Source organism: Necator americanus, chromosome X (assembly GCF_031761385.1).
Source record: "Necator americanus strain Aroian chromosome X, whole genome shotgun sequence".
Lineage (NCBI taxonomy): Eukaryota > Metazoa > Nematoda > Chromadorea > Rhabditida > Ancylostomatidae > Necator > Necator americanus.
In genome coordinates this window covers 3,020,013-3,042,242 of record NC_087376.1, presented here as the reverse complement: position 1 = coordinate 3,042,242, position 22,230 = coordinate 3,020,013, and the positions used below count along the sequence as shown (strand labels likewise).

Genomic DNA, 22,230 nt, shown 5'->3' with positions numbered 1-22,230 from the left:
TCGATAAGATTGCAAATTTTCATATTAGTTCTGGTCACTATTTATTCATGTTTTAACATCTGCGTTTTCTTCCACAATTATTTCTCGTCCACGTGCTTCGTTCTTCTAGATTAGTGACGTTTCATACTGATCTCATCAAATGTGAATCCCTCATGTTCATTTGTTCTTTAATAGATGGCCATGTAATACGTGTACGAGACTTAACTAGCTACAAAAGTAGGATAGGTTTTTTCACTTTTTTTTCATTTTGTTAGTCATTTGACCCGATTGATTTCTACTTGTGATCATGCTTGCATCGGTACTTGGGAATCATATCACTTGCTACGTTAATAGTTGATGGATATCGCCTACATAAGAATGCTGACACACGACCCACCGCGTTTTTCTCATAACAAACCGCTTCATATTCTAGTCTTTGGATCAACAGAATCAATTTGTAACGTATAGAAAAATCCGTTAGGGATTAGGACGTTCTAGATTTTTCTTAAAATTAAAATAATCAAATCTTTCAAACATTTGTATACTACGTCGGATGGATTTTCGGCATCATATGGATTGATATGAATCCCAACAAAAAAACTAACCATAAGATTTTGTTTAGGCAGAAGAGTTACTTGTTTAATGAAGTTGTTGTTTTATTTCTGCTCACTTTCGAAGTGTTGTCTTCGATGCAGCTTTATAATGTTTTCTTCTTTGTTTTCTGTTCTTCATTATTCTGTGACATATTGACAGTTGTTGATATAGTTCTAGTTTAAGATTACGAGTTGGACATGTTTTCTGACTGTGTTGTTTTATTGATCATAAACTACTGTTACTTAGCTTGGAAAGGATCTGATATGTGTTGGTGAGGTCGTCCTCCTAAATATTTGTTCGCTTTAAGTTTGGATTAAATTCGTAATTGTTCTGTTTATGCAGAGAAGGTTCACAGTGATGGCAACAGAAGATCCACCCACCGACATATCCTTGTTGACAAAAATTGGCTCCATTGAAAGCAAAGTAGAGTTTATCATCCTAGAGAAACTTCAGCTTTTGTTCACTCGAAGTTTTTCTTTGTGCATTTAGGTAAGAACTATGTGTGACCTAATACCAATATCCACTTGGGGCTTTAGTGCTGACATCCAAGAAAAGCTACGTCAAAGGAAACATAGGATAGTTAATCAGAAGCTTACTGCCAGTATGTTCACTTCTTAGTGTTGGGGAATCCGACAAAGCTCTTGATTTCCAGAGGAAAAGAAGATGTTAACTAACAGCAAGAAACAACAGGTAGCTCGTACTGTAGGTGGAGTGTGTCGACGGGTTTCAGAAGTGATTGATCTGCTCGGAACGAGTTCCACGAAGGATGTTAAACCAAAGAGGGTGTGTTTAGAGCACGTTTTGCGGTGTGGTGCAAGTTTTGCAGTCCGTTTAGCCATTATCCATATCCAGGCGGTTCTATCCGATGGAGCTGTCAAAAAACCAGTGAACGTTAATGGAGAGAAAAAAGAAAAACAACAAGACAAAAATATGGAAAAGGTAAGCATTGAGAACACTTGCAGCTGGCGATGTTTTTTTTTAAAGTTTGCTGTTTACTAGTGTTAGTTGTTTCATAATTGCTGGAATTATAATTTAGAAACTTCCGAAAGTTGAAGAAAAAGAAGAAAGCGATTCTAGTGATTCTGATTCCGATGAGGAACCCATATCTGCACCACAGAAAAATTCTGCATCAATGTAATAGTTTTCTAATAATCTGGATCTTACACCCATATTTTTAGTCATTTCTTTTAGAGAGTTGAAACCTCAAACTGAAACAAATGTTCCTTCTGGAAACGATGTAAAAGATGACTCTGACAACAACGATGAGGATGACACTACTGACGAAGAAGTGGAAAATGTAGCGAAAGGAAAATCGCATAAACGTAATGCTTCGACATCCGATGAAATTGCAGCGAAAAGGCCGAAATTCAACGTGGTAGGAGAATTTTTCTTACTCCTCATCTTCTATCTCATTTCACGAATCTGATCTAAGGAACCAGTGCAATGTTCAACTAAGGATCAATCACTTGATGTATTGGAACAACGCGAGTTAGCTATACGGAAACTCCAGGAGAAGTTGAAATCCATGAAAGGTAGGTCGTTAGCTCATCTTTTTTTCTCAACAGAAGCGTCTCTATTGACGGACGAGTTTTTAAACAATAGCATCTTTTTTTTAAAAAACACTAGTTGCTCCCTTCTTCGAATAAAATGAAACCAGTGCAAAGTAACTCACAACTATAAGTCCCCAACCGAATCTAATATATGAAACTATTTTTTGAAGTGAGCTGCGACTCTCTTTCCAAATTTGTTAAAGGAAACGATTTTAGCTCCGTTTACTTTTGCTTTACAGCGAATCGTCAAAGCAAGAAAAAAGCATCAGCAGATCCGTCAGCAGCACTGAAATTCGAGCAGGAACGGAAACTGAAACGTCGTATGAGTAAAATGAAAATGAAACAAAGGAGAGCTGAAGAGAAGAGGGGAAAGGTCGAAGAGAAATCTGAGTACGTTTCTAAACGTAGCTTCCCAAGCATTCATGTTAAGCAGGCATTTGTTCAGTGTAAAAAAGGAGGTGAAGCACGAAACATCTAAGGATGAAGTTGTTTCTTTCTCCAAATTTGACTTCCTCGTCAAGAGCGATGGGAAGAAAAAAAGAGTAAGTGGATTCTATCCTGATTTTCCTTTCTGAAACTAATGGACATCGTTTTTTCCTTTGTTTCAGCTCAGTACTTCAGAGAAGAAACAGAAATTCACTGGGAAAGATTACAAGTCGCTGATAAATAAAGTATGTGTTTTGTACAAATTCTTGCTTCACATCACCAGACAGTTTTTCTCAGGTCGAAAAGAGGGAAGAAAAACTAAAGAAGATCCGTGATGTTGAGCCTGAAAAAGCAATGCAGGTTGAAAATGAAATTAAATGGAATCGCGCTGTGAATAAGGCTCAAGGTGTTAAAGTTAAGGTAGGGAGGGTTGTGGAAAAATCAATTTGATAGTTAGATCATTCTTTGACCTTTAATGTCCTACGCATTTTTATTTGGAATATTCAAAATGCTACTGGATTTTTCTTGTTTTATGCTAGAACATGTGATACTGTAATGTTCGTACATACGTATTTAGATACGTTCCCAAATAATATTGCTCTTTTCTTCGGTTAAGTCCGTATTTTAGGACAATATAGAGCTTCTGAAGAAAGGTTTAAAACGGAAAGAGAAACTGAAGGAAAAAAGGAAGGAGAACTGGTTGAATAGGGAAAAGAATGTCGAAAGAGAAAAGGCCAAGGTATGATTTTTTTCTTTGTTATCGTCTTCGTTCCCATTAGTTCAATTGGTCCAAATTTAAATGTATTTAGAAACAAGAGAAGCGTAAAGAAAATTTGCAAAAACGGATTGACGATAAGAAAAAGAACAAATTGAAAGGATTGAAAAAGAAAGGACGGGTTCTATAGATTATAAAAATTTTCATAGTTGGTTTAAGTTGTCATTTTTATTGCGGTTTTATTATAATATCATACATTCTACCTTTTTACTTCTGTTCCTGTTACTTTTTTTTTACTTCTTGTGTATTGAGCTTTTTACTTAGTTATATCCTTGTTACATCTGCTTTGTTCCATGAATCATCAATTTTGATCTGAGGAAGGATCCCTATTGTTATACGTTGATTCACCATTGTTAGTTGTTATCACAGAATGAAATTAAAGCAAAAACTGTTCTGTCTTATTTGAAGGGCCCTTTGATTTGAAAGAATTTTTACAATGCAGAAGTTTTTCTGCGCTCATGTGGCATCCTGGCATCTTGGTATTATGAGGTTTGTTATCCTAGAGATCAACTATAACACTGTGACCGAATAGAACTTTTTATTAATTATTATTAACAGGTCTACAACATATGTAACTCTCATTGTATTTGAGGTAGAGGATATCCGAACAACAAATAATCATAGTAGAACATTTTAACGAGCAATCTCATGAGATATGGGGAAGATCGCACTTGATTTTCGAACATAGCTCGTTTTTTGTTGTTGTGAGTAGAGTGGAAAGTCCTCCTCCGTAGAACCTGCAATATGATCTTCTAGGATAATGGCACGATGAGATCGGAAAATATTCTATGTAGGATTCCCATTGCTCAAGTTACGATAGGAATATTTATAGTACAGACGAATCGACATGAAGCTCAGTGCAGTTGCGTAAGTGGCTGCGTTTGAAGCGTTGCGGTGGAACTAACGGCTGCGATCGAGGTGGGACCATCGCGAGCTGCGGCGATAAGTGATTCTAGCAAGGGTCTCACTTTGATTCTAACCGCTACGTTCTACCGCACCGCTTCGAGCGCAGCCGCTTACGCAGGTGCACCGAACTTCATGTCGTTTTGACCAGACTATAGTAATATTTAGCTGTGATTTTTTTTTGTGGTTTGATCACGAGGAAGAGGTTAAATGTGTTCTACCTCCCTGATGTGTACTATAGATTTGTTTATTAGAGACAAATAACGACAGAAGAAACAGAAAGATCTCGGATTTTTGTCCGGACAGTATATCTGTTTGATATTTTCCCTAGACCAGGGAACATCAATCCTTATACTCTCACGAGGTTGTAGAGGACGGGAATTTAAAAAAAAATTAAAAGAAATTAAAATCGTTAAAATTAAAATCGCTTTATAGTCGGATCAGAACAACCTGAAGCCTGGTGCAGGCCCTTTTCACTTTGCTTAGATCGTTTTGATTCGACTATATAGCTTTAAGAACTAGCAGGACGATGAGAAAATTCTATTTTCTGAGAAAACTGTTGTTGGAAAATTCTTTGTTTGGTGAGTTATAGTGAATAAATCTTTTATATTAACCAATACAAGGAGGCCGAACGCTTGAAAGTCGAAACAATTGAAATAAAGAGCTAGACTTCACTAACCTGAGAACGTATATCTTTAAGAATATCCTGTTCTATTCCACGATTTCTGAGATGACCTTCAAGTTCATTCAACATAGCTCCAGTGTCTGTTTCGTTGTATTTCACAATGGTGAATTTACGAAAATTCTCTCGTAATTCGCAGTGCCTGAAACAGCGGTCGTGGTGGATGCTCACTGTTTAGCGAAATCAGGAATGTACCATGTTTGCGGCGCAAAATGTGCATCCTCGATAGTATGAACAATCGAGGATATTTGTGCTTTACCCATTAATCGTTCATACTGTTTTTCCATAACGCATTGAATATTTTCACCGCAACCATAGCATGTGTTCGCTCGACCTACTTCCCTAAATAAACAATACAATTATTTTTATTGAGTTTTTATAAGAAAATAAGTTCTTAGATACTATACACTTAAAATAACATGCCGAATAAATGAAACAACATAAATATAAAATACTTATATACTTAAAATATTGAGAGATTGGATCGTTCCCCTCTTATTTCCACTACGCAGAATTCGAAACAGACTACATTGTCTTCACTTTTTTGAGCTTTGTTTCTCGGATAATCCACAACTTTTGTCTTTTGCGAGAAAAATCGTGCCTACACTCGAATGGTGGGCTAAATTACTGACAGTTCCGTGTATCTACCCTTACCTTACACATTTATGTACGAATCCGGAGAGGAATCGTTCTAACGGTTCCCGTACCACGAGTATTTGAAACCATGGAAGATCTATCTCAGACGATGAGTTACGGAAGTGATCCAGAACTCGACTAGTCTCATATTCGTTCTTTCCTTTGCAGAATCTAAATCGTCGTCTTATAATTTTCTTTATAATATAATAAATAAATGATATATAATCTAATAATAAATAAATAGTATATAATTTTTTCATTTTAAGAATCTAGGCCACTTTTTTCGAGTAAAATCAGGAGTTTTTGCTTAGTCTCCGAGGAGAAAAATGGGAAAGAAATTCCAGAAATTATAACAAATAAACTAACCTCTTTGGATAAATATCCGCAATCATATCGAATATATTGTTTTTATATGCTATGACGTCATAAAGGTAACACATAATTGCTGTCATAATTGTAGACATATTCTTATAGATGACACAAGTGGTTGTACGATATTTCGGTGCAACCTTTAATAATGTCATCATTTTTTGGAATTTAAAATTCCTCTCTTTATTGTTGAAATTTTACCATATATCTACTTTCGTAGTGAATGAACGGTGGTACAATCCCGCAATGAGATACAGATCGACAGAGTTTAATGAAGGTGAGACGAGCTGTTTCCAGTCCAGCTGGTCCTAGTCGGTCCAGTAAATAAGAATTCAACCTGTTACATGTTTCAAAACATTATTTTCGTATTTCTTGAAGCTTATGAAAAAAACTCACTTTTCATCTGCTAAAAATCGCTCTTCAAATTGAATTTGTTTAATTTCATAGTAGATTTTTTGCCATCGTAACGTACTTGATAGTAGTAAAGTCAATAATCCAAGTTTTATGAGTCCTGAAGTGTCTACGAGAAACTCTGGATATTTTAACATTGAGTCTTAGCACTGAATGAGGATCTGAAATAGGTTATTCATCGGCAATACTAACATTTGTTGACTATTTCCAAAAGAAGCAACTACAAAATGATGAATAAATCGATCGATTAGAAAATATCATAGATAGTTCAGGATTGATCGTAATAAGGAATTATGTTGCTGTATTTGGGGATGCGCCCTAGTTATCGGATACTGTCTTTGTTCAGATATCCAAGAATAGGTTCACACCGACTTTTTTCTTTTCTTCTCCTTTCTTTTCCTTTTTCCTTCCTTCTTTCTTTTCTTTTTTCCTTTCTTCTTTCTTTTCTTTTGATAACGGAGTTCCAGTTCATTTTCAAGTAAAAGGAAGAACTATCTTTTGTCGTTATGCTGGTCTTTATGAGAACAGTTTTTAAAAAAAGATGTATTCGTAATGTAAGAATCACTTGAGGATCATTTCTCGCCAGACCTAAAAGGTAATGACCGCAATCTTCATGTGGGCTAGGAATTCGTACTTATAATTAGCATCAACTGTTATTGATCGTGTGTGATCATCGACACCAAAAAAAAGACTCCAGATTCGATTTATTTTGATCTACCGCCTCTTCTGAAAGTGAAAATAAATAAATGAATTAAAGACATTAAATGATCGTTTGATGCTGAAATGCGATAACTACTACCGTAATCAAATCTAAACAAATTCGGAAGGAATTTATTGGCGAAAAGCTGTTTTTGCTTACCTTAAAACTAACCAAGAAATAATAAACACCAATGATAATAACAATAAATGCTGAGTCCATTTGGTATAAAAAAATTTAAGCTCTTAATACGTGGTGGTTTTAGAGATGATTCTCTCGATTCTTTGCAAATTCTCTTCTTCAAATTGTTTTCGTGTCATCCAGTATCTGGATTCTTCGCAAATTCTGATGAACGTTTGATATTCTTCCATCATTGTAGTCGTTGACATGAAGAGGCTGAGCCATTCTAGAGTTTACTTTGATAATTAATTAATTTAGAGGACTGCTACTATGAACTGTTACTTTTCTCAGACATTTATAAAGCCAGCATGCTACAAAATTGACGACGATGGGACCCTTCCACGAAGAGATAGGACTAGGAAGTTATGTGTTGTTATGAATAACGCGATCACACTCACTTCTCACTCATTCTCCCGGGAAGGTGGCGTGGGAAACGTCACTGGTAGTAGAATTCCCCTACGAGACACCTTGTAACGTACACCACAACTGAGAGCGCAAGTGGACGTATCAAGTTTGCGAGCAAACGGACAATCAATGGACTTCCGGCGCTGCCTCTCTCGTCCGCAGACGCGGCGCCGTATGCCAGCGTTAACATACGTGACACGTTAGGTGTATCGTAGGAACATTTGATCGCTGTTGACCATTTCCCACGACGTTTTTCAGGATAATTAGGAGAGTTGAGTGTGATTATAGACGTGATTTGCACCATTAGCTCTACCTTTTCGTGGAGAGGTCACAGCACGGCCAATTTCGTGGTACGCTGCTTTTAGGTTTTAATTGTGGTTGCTCTTATCAATTATTGGATCATTTTTCTACAATTTTTTTTCTTCAAAATTATGTCGAAATGTGCGTATAGCTTTAATTGTTTTTTTTTCAAAAAGTCAAGAAACAAAACATAGAATGCGTTGGTTGCGGATTCGTCTCAATCTGACTAGAAACATAAGCAAACGGGAACGGAGTGAACGTTAAGGAATCGAGTACTTAAAAAAACAGTTTTTTGAGACCAGCGACTACAGGCCAGCGGACGATTATTGTCTCGTGGATTGTCCCTGGAAAACAAAAGCACACATATAGCATAAATAGGGAAATGAAGGAGTCCAGCTGTTTTTTAGAGCAGGATTTTGCTCTGGTGCCGACAAATTCTAACAAAGTACAGTTTGAATCTAACATACTTTCATAATAAGACATATAATTCAGTTTCAAAGAAAAAAGAACACCAAGAAGAGATCTTAAAGGACTATTGTCCAGAGACTTGTCTACATATAAGAAAAACTTGTCTACATATAAGAAAATATTGGCAAATGCATTACCCTCTATACATTCGATGTGCTTTTCCAAAGAGAAGAAAAGTTAACAAACAAATCCTAGAATTGGTTGTAAAAAAACTCCTAGAAATTAATCGATAACCCGGAGACAGCAATCAGTGAAGTAATTTTCTTATAGTCTAGGAACGAATAATTACGATTTTATTTCAGATTTCTTTTCGAGGATTCGTTTTTGAAATTATATTTTTTTACAAGTTTGAAGATCTTACATTGTAGTATAGAATTGTTCTAGAACTTAGTTATACTAGTTATAGCTCTATATACTAGTTACTACTAGATAATATTATTATGAAATGAATTTTTAAAACAACCATCTTTTTGCTTATGAAATGACAAATTACTTGGCAAGAAAAAATTAGCAAAGGGCATTTAAGGAGGAGTTCAAAGAGTTTCAAGGAGGAGATGTTCAACTAGCGTAGCTGCTTTCTGGATAACATCGACTACATAATAGTGGATCTGGTTGCAACGTGTTACAATCTCGACCGCATATCTTGGAGGCGGGATGTATGGATCTCCTATGAGGATAATGGTCACATTTTGTCTACAGTAAATTTACATCTTTTTAAATAAAATAACTCAGTTAGTGATGTGAAGGACGATCAAAATTATCTCAAAGAAAAAATCCTGATAAGAATTCAATGATGTTTATGTTCGTAGATATATTAGGATGAGAATAAGAGGAAAAAAAAGTACAATCGATGGTGCGAGGTCAAATGTGCAAGTGATCAGAGGGAGGTAGAAATTCCTCCGCCAATAACCCCTTTCTCGTTGAGTTTCATCACTTAACTATAGTTACTCGATTATTGTGGGTTACTTTTGCTTTCAGCAAAATGCTAATGTCATGATACGGTAACCGCTTCATCTTCCCCACGATCATGAAAGTCGTGAACTGTTACCTCTTGACCTACACGCTTATTCCCATTCGATATCATGAACGTAAACCGTGCAGAAATCCAAATCCAAAGCTAAACATATGCAGGAATCGTAAGTGTTGGACATGCCATGATACAATAACCATTCAATTTTCCCATAACTTCTTTTTTATGGTTTTTAAATAATTTTAACTTTATTTGCTTTTTTTTTTTACCGAAGGTCGGGCCAAAATATATGCTCGATCAATGAACGAAGATCATTGACAATTTTTCTGATCGGATTCTCCATTGAAACGTTTTATTGTCAAGTAAAAAAGATAAAAACTATATGAAAAAGAGAGAAGGAAGCGTATGAGACAACTTATTAGAATAAATGATAAAAATTTGGAACTTTTTGGTTTCCTGGTTGCACCCGTGGATGGACCCAATATAGATCCATGTAGGTCACGTTCACGTAGTGCTATCAAAATCAATCACATAAAGAAATGTTCACATATTTCGTTACTTTATTATTTCTCCTATTTTATCCTTGATTTTTAACTTACGCGTAATTCCGTGCTTACTGATACGGTGGCTATATTAGATAAAAATTGTAATCACCATGTAATATTTGGATATTTTTATTTTTCTAACTAGGTTCTTGTCAGATTTCAGAGCAAAAAAAAATCTTCATAAACTTGTATGATATGAAAATAACGACTAATTAATTAATAGTTAATTAGTTAATTTTTGATACGGTAAAAAAAGTTTTTGCCCTTCGTATTTCAACGGAATATTACTATTGGAAACGCTTCGTAGCTTGATACGAAATAAACTAACAATTTTTATTGAACTTCAACACAATGACAAAGAGTACACAAAAACAAGTAACGATACAAATACACAAAATAACGACAATACAAGTAAATTATTATTATAAATATGACGTATGTAACCGATAAAAAATTTTGACCCGATTGTAATTTTAACGAGATCGAACCGAAGAAAAAAAATTGTGCTTTGTGAGATTTGTAAAGTTTTACATAATCAAATGCTTGTTAAGAGGTAAGGAAGACATTTGAGGTAGGCACAATATGGGCTTTATGAATAATTTCCGCCCTTGAATAGATTAGAAAAATGTGAATAATCAGAATGACGTAGATCCTGAGATTCTAGAATAATGAAATTCTAACATATGGAAGCGTAAAATATGTATTGTTTGATTTATGTGTTTTTTTGCATCTTCTAGGAAAAATTATAAGGATTTTACAGGTCATTCTACGATATTATTATTCGAAATAGATGTGTGCAGCTCTTGAACTTATTATTGGCACTTTTTTCATTTCTAATAGAAATAATTAAATAATTCAAAACTGAGGATAGAAAGAATATGTTTTCTTGAATCATGATTACAGGTTCGCTGTTGTTATAACTGAAAATGAAAAATTACTATTTAAAAGTCTCAAAAATTCAACAAATAAACATGTAATTGAACCTGCATACATATTCCTCCATTACTTGTCACTGTTAATATTACATATTGTTATAGCCATCTATCTAGGTATTATTATAATTTTTCAAGAGTAATGTTTGGAAGGTTTAAAGCTCCGATAAACTTATATCGTCAACCCGATAATAATCCTAACAAAAATTTCTACAATTTATGAGTTGATTCCATGAAATAAAACAGGTGACTACCATTTTGGCTTTCATATTTTCATCTTCTTCATGCATCGTCGATTTGTCCTGAAATAATCATTTTTCTATATTATTTATTAGTATTAAAATGAGCAGGTTTATCTACGCACAAATTAATTAAGTTTTATCGATTGATTAGATGTTCAAACCTTTAAACGAGGATTTCAACGTCTATCTGATCGTGTACCATAGCTTCGAATGTCATTCTCGTTTCATGGATTTGTAATGATGCCGAACTGTTTGACATTCCAGAGCCTCTTAAATATCATAGAAATAAAACTTTTCTTGCTCATGGTTTTTTTGTCGTGAAAAGTTTCCGGAAAATTAGCTGTGTGACTCAGCATTTAACGTTGATTTATCGACAAATACTGTATTAACTATGGGAATAAATCCTTACCTTCGTTTTTCATTTCCGGTTTGTGAAGGAAGCACGATGCCACCAATGATTTCCGAAGAAGAACGTCTAATACAATCATCAGACGATCTTCTCAAAATAAATAGACTTATAAAAATTTCATGAAGAAAAAAAACGTTATACCACAGATACTTCCAGATATTTCTACATGAAAAGATGGAATTTCATGAATCAGTAGTATTTCCGGAGTCACATAGGGCTTAGATTGTTCTTTTAACGATTATAGAGTTGTAATAGTTATTAATTAATTACTAATTACAGAAGCAACCAAAAAGACAAAGTAATTTCCGAAAGTGGACGACTCTTGGATTGTACCTATGATAACTGTCTTTGTATGTCATACTTTCCAAAATCCCCACCGTAATTTTCTGGAATTTTCAAAAGATATTTCTGATAAAGTTTATATAGTTTTCTCATATTTTTGAGTGTTTTCACATTACAAAGCGGTTGTTTTCACATTGTTTTGCTCGATTACAATGAAACAACGTTAATATTTCTCCACCTTCTTTTCTCTGTATTTGTTTTCAACGTTCAGGAAAGGTGGGCGGACTTCTTAAAAGATCTTCTCGCTAGCTAATAAAGAACAGCAAATCCGTTAGCATACACATAAGCCTATTATCTTTCACGGATCTCACCTGAAAGTCGTGTTACCTCCAGCCGATATGGAAAACCGGTTCGGCGATATTTCGTCGATGATAATCTCCGGTTTTTGCATCGAAATCTTTCGATTCGCCAATGGCCTGCAAAAATTATGGATAAGCGGTAGCAAATCCACGAACACAATACGTTACATTCTATGAAAATATTACTTATAACTAAACTATGCTAACGTGCAATTCACGAAAAAAAAAGAGAACACTAGAAAGCACAAAAAGATTTGCAAAGGAAATCTTCAACTAAAATGACAACATCTCAAAAATAGGTATAGAGCGGGGAGCATCTACAGACATCCATCACCTTTTTGGTACTCTAAATGGCGGTGATGCACTTGCTGTCTCCGAATCTGATGACCTAAGATGTGCAAGTAGTATTAGTACGGTAGATGTCTAGTGCACGAATCTCATTTCTCATGCATACTACACGAAAACATAATAAATTTCGGCGAAAAGCTGTACATACATAAAGCTAGCTACACCGAAAATGTGGTCATATTACTTGAATATATTCATAGAAGAGTATTTAATGCATAGGACAATTACTAACTCTAGAATAACCAAATATATACATATATACGTAGTGATTATATTTCATACTGAAACTTACCCGACCGAACTGACCCTTCGTAACGGTACTTTGACGATTTTGTTGAATCCACAGCCACACTTAGCTGGACCTCTGGAACATTTCATTTCAAAAAACTACTTTTATAGTGGAATCTTCAAAGTTTGCTCTACGATTTCAGATTATTTGGGAAATCTGTAGTTTATGAAAATAAGTGCTAATAAGCATAGATTTGGGGCAAAATGTAGTTGGGGTGGGGGCACTCACTGGTCCCCTTGTTTCTGGAAATAAATAACTAAATCAGTCGGAGGCCTAAGACTTAAGCATTAGCCTTAGAGGATCTATGGTATGTAAACAAATGTTACTAAGAGAAAAAGTAAGAAAGAAAGAAGTAGTCTGGAAATAAGTTTAGGAAATGAGTTGAATTATTGAAGTATAAACAAAGACAGAATCGATTATCATATTATAAAATAAATATTGTCCTACAGAAAATGTTGTTCTATGTAAAAAAGAAGAAGTTGCAAGAGAGTTTTTGCTCGGAAAAATCCGGGAAAAAATAGTGAAAACGTAGGAGCCTGACTTTTGAAGACATGTAAGTGATAGGGCAGAGCGAAGAAAGTTGAAAAATAAATACAGTAATGAGGCAAGTTGAACTCAGGCGACCGCAAGACGGCGCAATCCACTGCGCATGTCGTCCAAACATACGATAGGAATTTGCTTTCGCCTTTACTTTTTATTGTGCTGGAATAGCTCCTGTATTTTAAGGAATTATTTCTATAATACATATCATTTTTATATCCACTACAGAGTGAGAATATTATTGTCGCTATATGGTAGGTAAATCCGCCAATACGTTGTACATAAATCCAACGAACATGAATGAAACTGTGAAGGAACGTGAATATCGTTAAACACGTACTTGCTGCTTTCTTTAGGTGGAAGCATCCAAGACTTTTCCTTTCGTCTTCTGGATCGACGGAATCCCAGTAGTCTTCTGAAGGAGTGACGGAATTTCTGAAAAATTGTTGTTTATTTTCCTCAACCGGGTGATTTCGCAGATTCTTTGACTTACGGGGTTAATAGTTGAGTATATGAAGAAATTTAATGAGGAGTTAAGATAACCGAGAGCGGTGAACCAATGGAACCATATCTCCAAATCCACAGGCCAAGAGTTATAGATAAGTTTGTAGATTTTAATCATGTTCAATGTGAAGAAAGGCAACCAACAGACGAGAAACACCACTGAAAGGAAGCCATTTTTTGTTTTTTTAATTTTAATATTTTTCCATCTTTTATTTTTATTACGACATACCCATAACTGTAGCTACAAGTTTTGTGGCACGTGCTTCACGACGGATTGCCATTCCTTGTTTTGATTTCAACTTTGCCAACAAATCCAATGCCCAATCCTTAATCTCGTTTTTTTTTTCAGCTCAGGAGGAAACATTTTCGAAGTGAGTGTTGTTACCTTTAATCCAGCCAACTTTTTCCTCGCTATATACACACTTTCACGTCGAGCATACGTGTACATATGTGAGAGTGAAGTTCGAGATGGACGATCCCAGTCTGAGATGATCTCCGAGAGACGTCTCATTTTTCGTTTTTCTACCTGAAAATTTGTTCGGATGTAATTTCACTGTGCATTGAGTGATCCTTAATTTATCAATGTCAAATAATCAATATTTATTGAAATAACAGAACGTTGCAAAACGATATCGATCATGCACACTCGGCATGATCATAACTTCAAAAACATGCATCACTTGGGACAATTTTGAGTATTTGTCCCATCATCCCCCTCAAAATCGCTGCCTATTTCTAAAGTCAGACAGGTATGGTTCGGCAGATAGATAAAGCGCGGGAGGAGACGCAGACAGACATGCATCAAACTGTATTGGAAAATAAAATTAGAACAATTTGTTACTAATAATTTCGAAAAAAAAAACTCGATTAAACACTTATTGATGGAAAACTGGGAATGATTTTAAATATTGGAAAATTTTACGAACAAAAGAGGAATTTTGATAGTTTCTAGTCGGGTTGTTTTTTCTTGTAATTTCAAGGAACCTGAATTACTTTAACTGAGGCACTTTTACTCTCGAGAAATATGTTTCACAGCAATCTTCCAGCATTTTTTTTAAACAACAGGTAGGTTTAGGTCTAAACTACAAAGCTAGTCTAGGATTTTCCGACGTACTCAGATTAGGAATTCCTATTCGTTTTGTTACTAACTATTGCAAAGTTATAGTAAATAATGATAAGTTGTAATTTTCTGCTGTTTTAAGGTATAATATTTAACTAGGCAACATTTTTACATCTTAAAATTTTGGATGGATCAATCTTTGAAGGTTAGCGCTCATGATAACTGAATTCTTGCCTAATTATTGGAAAATATCTAAAACTATTAGTATTTATAGAACTATCGGGTCCGTGTTCATTTTTGTGAATAATGGTAGAACGGTTACTTACTATAATTACGAACAAAACACATGCGAAAGCAAATCAAAGAACAAAGAACTGAGCGATGGAACTGTAAGAGGAGACTGCCAACGACTGGCACTCAAATCCGCTAACTCACTCTACTCACACAACAACCGTTGTGCTCCTCGTGAACACATGTGGCTTTTACTACAGTAGTTGTAGGCAGAGAATGCGACAACTTCTAAAAGTATTAATGTTTCGAATTGGTGACATCCACTTATTTGAGATAATTTCACTCATAAAATTAATACACGTATAGTAGAAATACTGTTTGCGGTGATGTGCTAGGAAATCTCTTCCATGTCCATGTCTCTTCCGTGATCAGTTGTCGATAAAAATAAATTTTCTACAAATTCTCCATGCGTAGCACAATTTGTTTTTGTGTATGTCATTTTTTATATATTAAAGTGATGAGAAGATAAGGAGAACCATCCAATGGAACGCGATCATCCGCCACTCCTACCCGCAATGTGACCAATCATGGGTCCATGTGTGTGCCATGGTCGTGCATTCATTTATATGCAACAAAACTAAGAAACTAACCAAAGGAGGCTTCAAGCTGTGCAGATCACGACTATCCTCATCACATGCTGTCGGATATTCCGAATGTCGACGTCTATCGTTTACGGCACCGAAACTGACTGATTTCTTCCTACCTCGAACAGAAATTGAGTGAACAGCATCAGAAAATCGTCGAGACATGCTGAAAAATGAAAACATTACAGTAGATTCGTCCTAATTTCAATTCTCTAATTTGTTTCATTCATGGATTCCTAATGAAATTACGCTGAAGTATAAACGTTTACAATAGAACAATTATGGCACAATAAAATACGTTCCCCTGTAGTGTTCGATTTGATCTTCGACTGATCTACCGGTCAATACGAACTCACTTCTTTGCGTATGTTGGTTGCGGGAGTTCCAACATCGGCCCATGATTAGAATTTTCACATCTTAAGGTGACCGCTTCCAATAAAACAGACGGTGGTCGTTCATTCTCATCTTCAATAGTTGTATTATCCTGACTTCCAGATGAGGAAGGATGAACGGCTTCAAGGATTGTTTGGAGCTGAAAGAAAAGGTTTGGCTAGTAGTTGAGTCTGGTTTATTTATTTACTTATTTATTCGTTTTTTCTTCTCGTTTATTCAGTGTTTTCTCCAATTTTTCCTCTTGTCCCTTGCTCATCTACGCTAAGCTACTAGTAACTAATTATTCTCAACTGCAATCCACAGAACTGTTTTTCTTTCAAAAAAAAAAGACTGCAAGTTTCACAAAACAAAACTTTATTAGCCCAATCAACGCGTAAGGAAGTTCCAGAAGCTCACAAAAACATTCAAACTTCATGGATTACTAATTTATGATTGCTAGCTTAGATAAAAAGCTGTAGGAAACCCTAAATGTATACGAAATCGTAATAACTTCAAAAAAAAAAACTCCTGTTAATAGAATTAGACAAGGTCAATTTGGTCTTTTAAAAGAAAAATAGTTCTATTGGATGAAATTTGCGGCATCTTTTCAAAGTTTTTTCTTCAAGTTTTTTTCTCTTCATGGAGAGAGTCAGAAAAGAGCAGCAAATTAGTTCGTTCAGTTGTAGCATCGTATTCACACGTACAAATTTTCCCTAGCTTTTTTTTAAAGTAAATCGATGATCATGCAGGCGACTATGTATCGTCGGGATGTCCACATAGCCAAACACGTACATAGATCTCATTTTGATCGATAGATTTGGTCTTGTACTTCTGTTTATGGTAGAAATAAGGATTTTCAATAATTTTCTTAATTATTGCCTTTCTTTTTGCCTTTTTTGCGAGGATAATTTTCTGAATAGTAATTTTCTTACTTGTTGTGTTTTAAATGATACAATTCAGATGAAAATCACATTAGAAACATCTTGTAAGGTTCGCTATTCTTAAAGTTTTGTTATCAATGTTGCTAGTATCCGAGAAAAAAATTGTCGAATTGAACTAATCCAGAAATCACCTGTTCTCGTTCGCTATCGTTCAATGAACTAGCATGTTCAGCAGCAGTTTCTTCAATTTTTCTTAATAATGGTTTCTCCCATGTGATCATATTTCGATTTTTTGGTGCGATACCTGAAAAAAATTACTTTAAAAAATTACCTTGTTGGAAGTTTTTTTTTTATTCAGTGGGTAATCGTTGTGAACCTACCAATTACGGATTGAATGGCAGACGTTGTTATATTCCCGACATCAGCACCAAAACCTAAAAATTGCCCGCCAGCCATCTCCTGGAATTTTTAACCGATGTAAAATATCCTATATTGTTTTATTAAGGAATATATCCGGAATTTCTAGTGAACGTAATTAAATTTACTTACCTGTAATTGAATTGCTCGTAGACGTTTACGTAATGTGTAGAAAATGTATCCATAAGTGATTAACATGACAAAACATGGTAAATAAAAGGCAAATATACTACTGCCTAACATATATAATGGATTATAGATTCCACAATGATGTTCAGTAAGTAGGAAGTGTTTTGTTCGTGTATTGAAGCCAGTACCTCAATAATTACAGTTCAGAAGTATTCTTCGAAATTTTCAAACATATAATTAATTCGAACAAACACGGATTTCTAACGTGTAATTAGTGAATTCCAGAATTTCCCTGGACATACCTAGTGGTAGAGACATGCCTATGCTAAATATCCATGTAAGGATAATTGCTACGTAGACACGTTTCTTGTGCTTCATTGTTTTGTACTCAGCTGGTTTTGTTGCTGCTACCAATCTGGAATTATTCAAAATGATTACCAGTTATTAATCGTATCATTATTGATTTCATTGTAATGGAATAATGACAATATTATTACAAAATTCCAGTATAGAAATTAAAAGTGGAGTGAATCATCATTGGATTTCATGGGTTAGTGTATTGGATTAGTGTGAAAAATATCTGCTTAAATATTTGCCGATTTCCTAAAGTATTATGACCTAATTATTGGTATTATTAGAAATTAGTAGAGGAATTCAGGATAATCAATGGATTACGGTCACCCGCTTTTATGAATTGGAATAAGTTTGCTGTGGGAAAATCTCGAAAGAACCAGTCTATTCATCCGTGAAGTCAGAAAAGAGGAAATCTCTGCTAAAATTATGTGTTGAGTAGTAAATATTAAAGAATACTCCTTTTACTCCACTTTTCACTAGTTATTTGTAGTAAATTAAATTAATAAGAAGAAAAATTCGAATATTTCACACTACGATTTCCTCACATATAATTTAGAGCGAGTAACATCCAGAACGTTACTGCTAATAAGTCGTAAAGATTTTTTAACGGATAATTCCCAATCCAGATATTCATGGCAATAACGTATGTCCCTCTACCAAAGACATTTGGTGCGATTCGTTTTCGAATTTTCGTCACTTCACCCAGAAATTGAGCAGTATTTCGGAATGATAGAAAGCTGGCCATTAAAATCCACATTGACATTTTCAGGAGAACAATTCTCTTCTCTTCAAGAAAATTCCACCATAAATCTTTTTTATCCCCCTAATTTGTTTTCGCCTTACTTTCAAGTCATCCTTTAATTCAACGATTTCTCAGTTATCTTCAATTTCTCTGTGAATCTGTAGTCACCGCGGCTCATTTTGAGTGAATGATTTCCCTCTTTGGGAGGACAAACGACATTTTCGGCAGTTGATTGATGCTCGAGTAGATTTTTCCCGAATAGCACATATGGGCATAGTTAAAGCTGTAAATAAAAGAACACACTCATTGATCTCGTGATTCGAGAATTATTTGTGGAAAGTTTTTTTTTTTTGTTTTCTAATTACAGTTCGTGAAAATAACATAGGTGTTGATTACAGAATTATCTGTGTATTTTTACTCGAGTTTTCTGGTTTCAATCCCCACAGCTATTGTTTTTTTGCTTTAAAATGACTAATTATTTTCGTATAAAATCGTTGATGCCGTATATTTTGCTCCCTTATGGAAATACAATTTAGCTGAGCTTGTATTTTCACGGAATATTTTTAGCAAATCGAATATTTGTTTGATAACCAACAAAGTAAGACTAGAAGGTGGTTTAGTGCACTCTCATACACAGACATCGAGTATTCAGTGAAGTTTCACACGCTCGTTCATTAGTACGTACTCTCCGCTACTCGCACATTCGCTGCGTACCTAATGAGGCGAGTATAGCAGCTGAGATTTGAAGACTTCATAGGGAATCGCATAGAAGCGCTCTTCTCAATAACTAATTCCCCACAAAGAACGTTCGAAATAAGTAAAATCCTAGAAAATCCGAAAAAGGAACAATTTCTCATCGTAAAGAAAGTAGCAAAAATCCCGGATCGGAAGTCCGCTTAGAACAATAATTTATATTTTTGTGAATTTAAGAAAGTCACAATGCACAATAGATGTAATTTTGAAATTGTACTGTAAAGTAATGCAGTAAACGTAGTAGGTAGTGTTGTAAGAAAAAATGAGATTTTTTAAAAAAGAAAGAAAAAGTTTCTGAAAAATTATACTGTTGAAAAAAGAGGACGAAATGAACAAAAAAGTGTGGAAAGGCTGTTAAAAAGGTAAACCGTCAATATAAATTAATTCGCAAAATGAGAGATAAAAACATCTTGAAAGGAAATAAACATCAAATTTTGTTCTTTTTTTTTTTTTGAGTTTATTCCGTTCCGAACAGAGTAGAGAAACGTGAGAAAAAAAAGTGAAAAAGGAGCGGCTAAATTTGAAAGAAAAAACTCACCGATCAATACTTATTATTACTAAATGTATTATTGATGATGTACTTGCAGCAACGTCAAGTACGCAATAAAAATGGCAGATCGGTAGAGGTAAATGCCAATGGAGACCGTTTATCTGGAAAATTTGCATTTTCAGGATAATCGCACTTTTACGTTCTATTTATTTAAATGAAAACTGCAGTCGATTTTTTAAAAGTTTTCTGGGTTCAGAAAAAATCTTTAGAGAAAAGTGAAAATTCCCCATTAAACACACTCTTCTTCATAGCAATATCTTTTTTTCTTTTCCTTCTTTTTTTTTCTGGAGCACTATTGGTGTTTGTGAATAGATAATTATAGGAGAGAAGCTTTTTTTCCCAAATCCCTTGGAGGCCTCATTTAATTTTAGATTCCCTATGGATCAGACTTTCCAGAGAAAAATAAATAACTGGCAGGATAATATATTTGGGTGAAGTTCAGTGAAATAATAGTAAAAAAAAAACAGTTAAATCCACGAAAATGGACAACATACCGATAAGTATATACTAAATGGCATCACGAAAGCACCGACGATGAGGTCAGCCATAGCCAAAGACACCTCAAAATGTTTTTTCAAAAATTTTCTTTAAATTAGATAAAAACTAACATGTAAGTCTTACCAGTAAGTGGTTTGTAGGAGTTTGTAGACTTCGTGTTGTCCATACAGCCGCCACGACCATACAATTACCAATAATACAAATAAATGGTACAATGGCTAATGTGAGATAACCCCATTCGGGCTGAAGACGTTCATCTTCTTCAATAAGACGGAGTGCAAGCAGCTCATCACTCGATGAGCCATTCATCTGTAAACATTAAAAGATTTTTTTTAACCGAATAATTAAATTGGCTACGAAGTTACCGTTTAGCAAATTAAACGAATAAATAAGAAGGCTAATCCCAATTAGATTTCATTCTACCGTATCGTTCGTTTATACTATTCAATTCAAAACAACAACAGCAAAGCTGTCGAACATAGAAAAAACCACAAATAAAAAATAATAAGTCACACAAGTCCTGATAAATATGTGATTAATTTCTCTAGAAATTTTTCGTGAGAAAGTCATTGAACTACTTATATTCCTAGTAAAAATATCAACGAGAAACGGCAAAAGAATAAGTCCAGATTTTTTTACAACGTCATTAAAGTCTGAACGAAAAAGGAAGAACTCTATATAATGTTTATTTGAACTTCCAGAAAACTTCTACTACGAGAACACCGTACAGGATGATTAAAGAAGCAACCATTCCCAATCTTAGGATTATTCCGGGCGGAAAATGAGCGAAATCCCACTGATTTCATAGCGAATATTGAAAGTTTCGATAAGAAGTAGTTGTGCTTGAAAAACTCAAAAATTTGTAGTTGTTCAGAAAAATTCTAAATGCTCTTGACTGGTCTTCTTTTTTAAATCGAGGATTAAGGAAGATTTTGGTTAATAACTAGATGAATTTTGAAAAAGATGTTAAGCATTCCAAGTAAAACTAGGACTGGAGGAGCTGTGAAGAGGAAGTAAACTAAGATCAGTAGCTCAAAGATCTATGCGTTGAAAATAAGCGAACAAAGCGTAGAAGAAGTCACAACAGTGTCGCCTTCGAAGGATTCATCTGATTATCCGCACTTTACAAAACGAACGTTTAAATGTTCCCTTCAATCGAAAAACAGAGTAAGTCGATTTTCACTCAGTTGCGCATATCGGGTGTTCATCATGTAAGGGAGCAACTTATATAGCATAAACCTATCTCCAGCAGAATCAATATCCCTTAAATATATGAGCGGTTAAATTGTGGAATATACGGATAGTAATAAGCAAAATAAACAACAAAAACATCAATTGATACGATAGAGATTTGAACGTGTTTTCGATATGCTAATTAATCGCAATTCGCCACATGAGAATTGTTACTCATATTTCAGCACCGTAATTATTGTAATATATAGAATTATACTTCGTTTTTTTTGTGGAAGAAAATTATCATTTATTAGATGAATTTGGCAAGAAATATGTTTTGTACTCGTAAATGAATATAAAATAATATAATAAATAATAATAATAATATAAAATGTTATTTTCTGCAGGAAAATGATAACCGCAAATCTAAACAGAATCTAAAATCTAGAAGATTTGCATTAGTGAGGTAGCGAGGTGAGAACACCTTGACTAATTTTTTTTTTCAAACTACTAATAGTCGGTCGATGTATTAGGAATTGTCATCGCGTTGATGGTGATTTCGATTGAAAGATGGTAAGTGATGAATGAGAATTGGAATGACTTAATAGATAGAAAAGATAAAGATATATGA

At 34.6% G+C, this 22,230-nt stretch overlaps 2 protein-coding genes across 3 annotated transcripts; one reads left to right on the top strand and one right to left on the bottom strand.

Annotated features, from left to right (window-relative positions):
- Positions 1 to 930: 930 nt before the first annotated feature.
- On the top strand, positions 931 to 3,454 carry RB195_021342 (uncharacterized protein; the record flags this gene model as incomplete). Its single annotated transcript, XM_064208034.1, has 13 exons — positions 931 to 996; positions 1,063 to 1,174; positions 1,226 to 1,356; positions 1,426 to 1,512; positions 1,610 to 1,707; positions 1,765 to 1,948; positions 2,006 to 2,105; positions 2,363 to 2,513; positions 2,569 to 2,665; positions 2,732 to 2,794; positions 2,847 to 2,969; positions 3,178 to 3,288; positions 3,359 to 3,454. The coding sequence occupies 13 exons, from the start codon at positions 931 to 933 to the stop codon at positions 3,452 to 3,454; spliced, it is 1,419 nt and encodes a 472-aa protein (XP_064063915.1).
- Positions 3,455 to 3,902: 448 nt separating this feature from the next.
- Positions 3,903 to 20,735, bottom strand: RB195_021341 (uncharacterized protein; the record flags this gene model as incomplete). Of its 2 annotated transcripts, XM_064208032.1 has the most annotated exons (24): positions 3,903 to 4,061; positions 4,907 to 5,051; positions 5,105 to 5,251; positions 5,564 to 5,716; positions 5,912 to 6,054; positions 6,116 to 6,251; positions 6,311 to 6,446; positions 12,143 to 12,231; positions 12,755 to 12,826; positions 13,632 to 13,726; positions 13,785 to 13,954; positions 14,025 to 14,121; positions 14,181 to 14,321; positions 15,291 to 15,374; positions 15,737 to 15,896; positions 16,087 to 16,262; positions 17,175 to 17,287; positions 17,364 to 17,442; positions 17,533 to 17,717; positions 17,832 to 17,944; positions 19,340 to 19,450; positions 19,917 to 20,029; positions 20,423 to 20,488; positions 20,550 to 20,735. In XM_064208032.1, 24 exons carry the CDS (start codon positions 20,733 to 20,735, stop codon positions 3,903 to 3,905), a joined length of 3,069 nt encoding a protein of 1,022 aa, XP_064063913.1. The 2 variants fall into 2 exon arrangements, with proteins under 2 accessions (XP_064063913.1, XP_064063914.1); XM_064208033.1 differs by lacking the exons at positions 3,903 to 4,061; positions 12,755 to 12,826; positions 15,291 to 15,374; ... (2 more) ...; positions 19,340 to 19,450; positions 19,917 to 20,029 and having other exon boundaries at positions 4,892 to 5,051.
- Between the last annotated feature and the right edge of the window lie 1,495 nt (positions 20,736 to 22,230).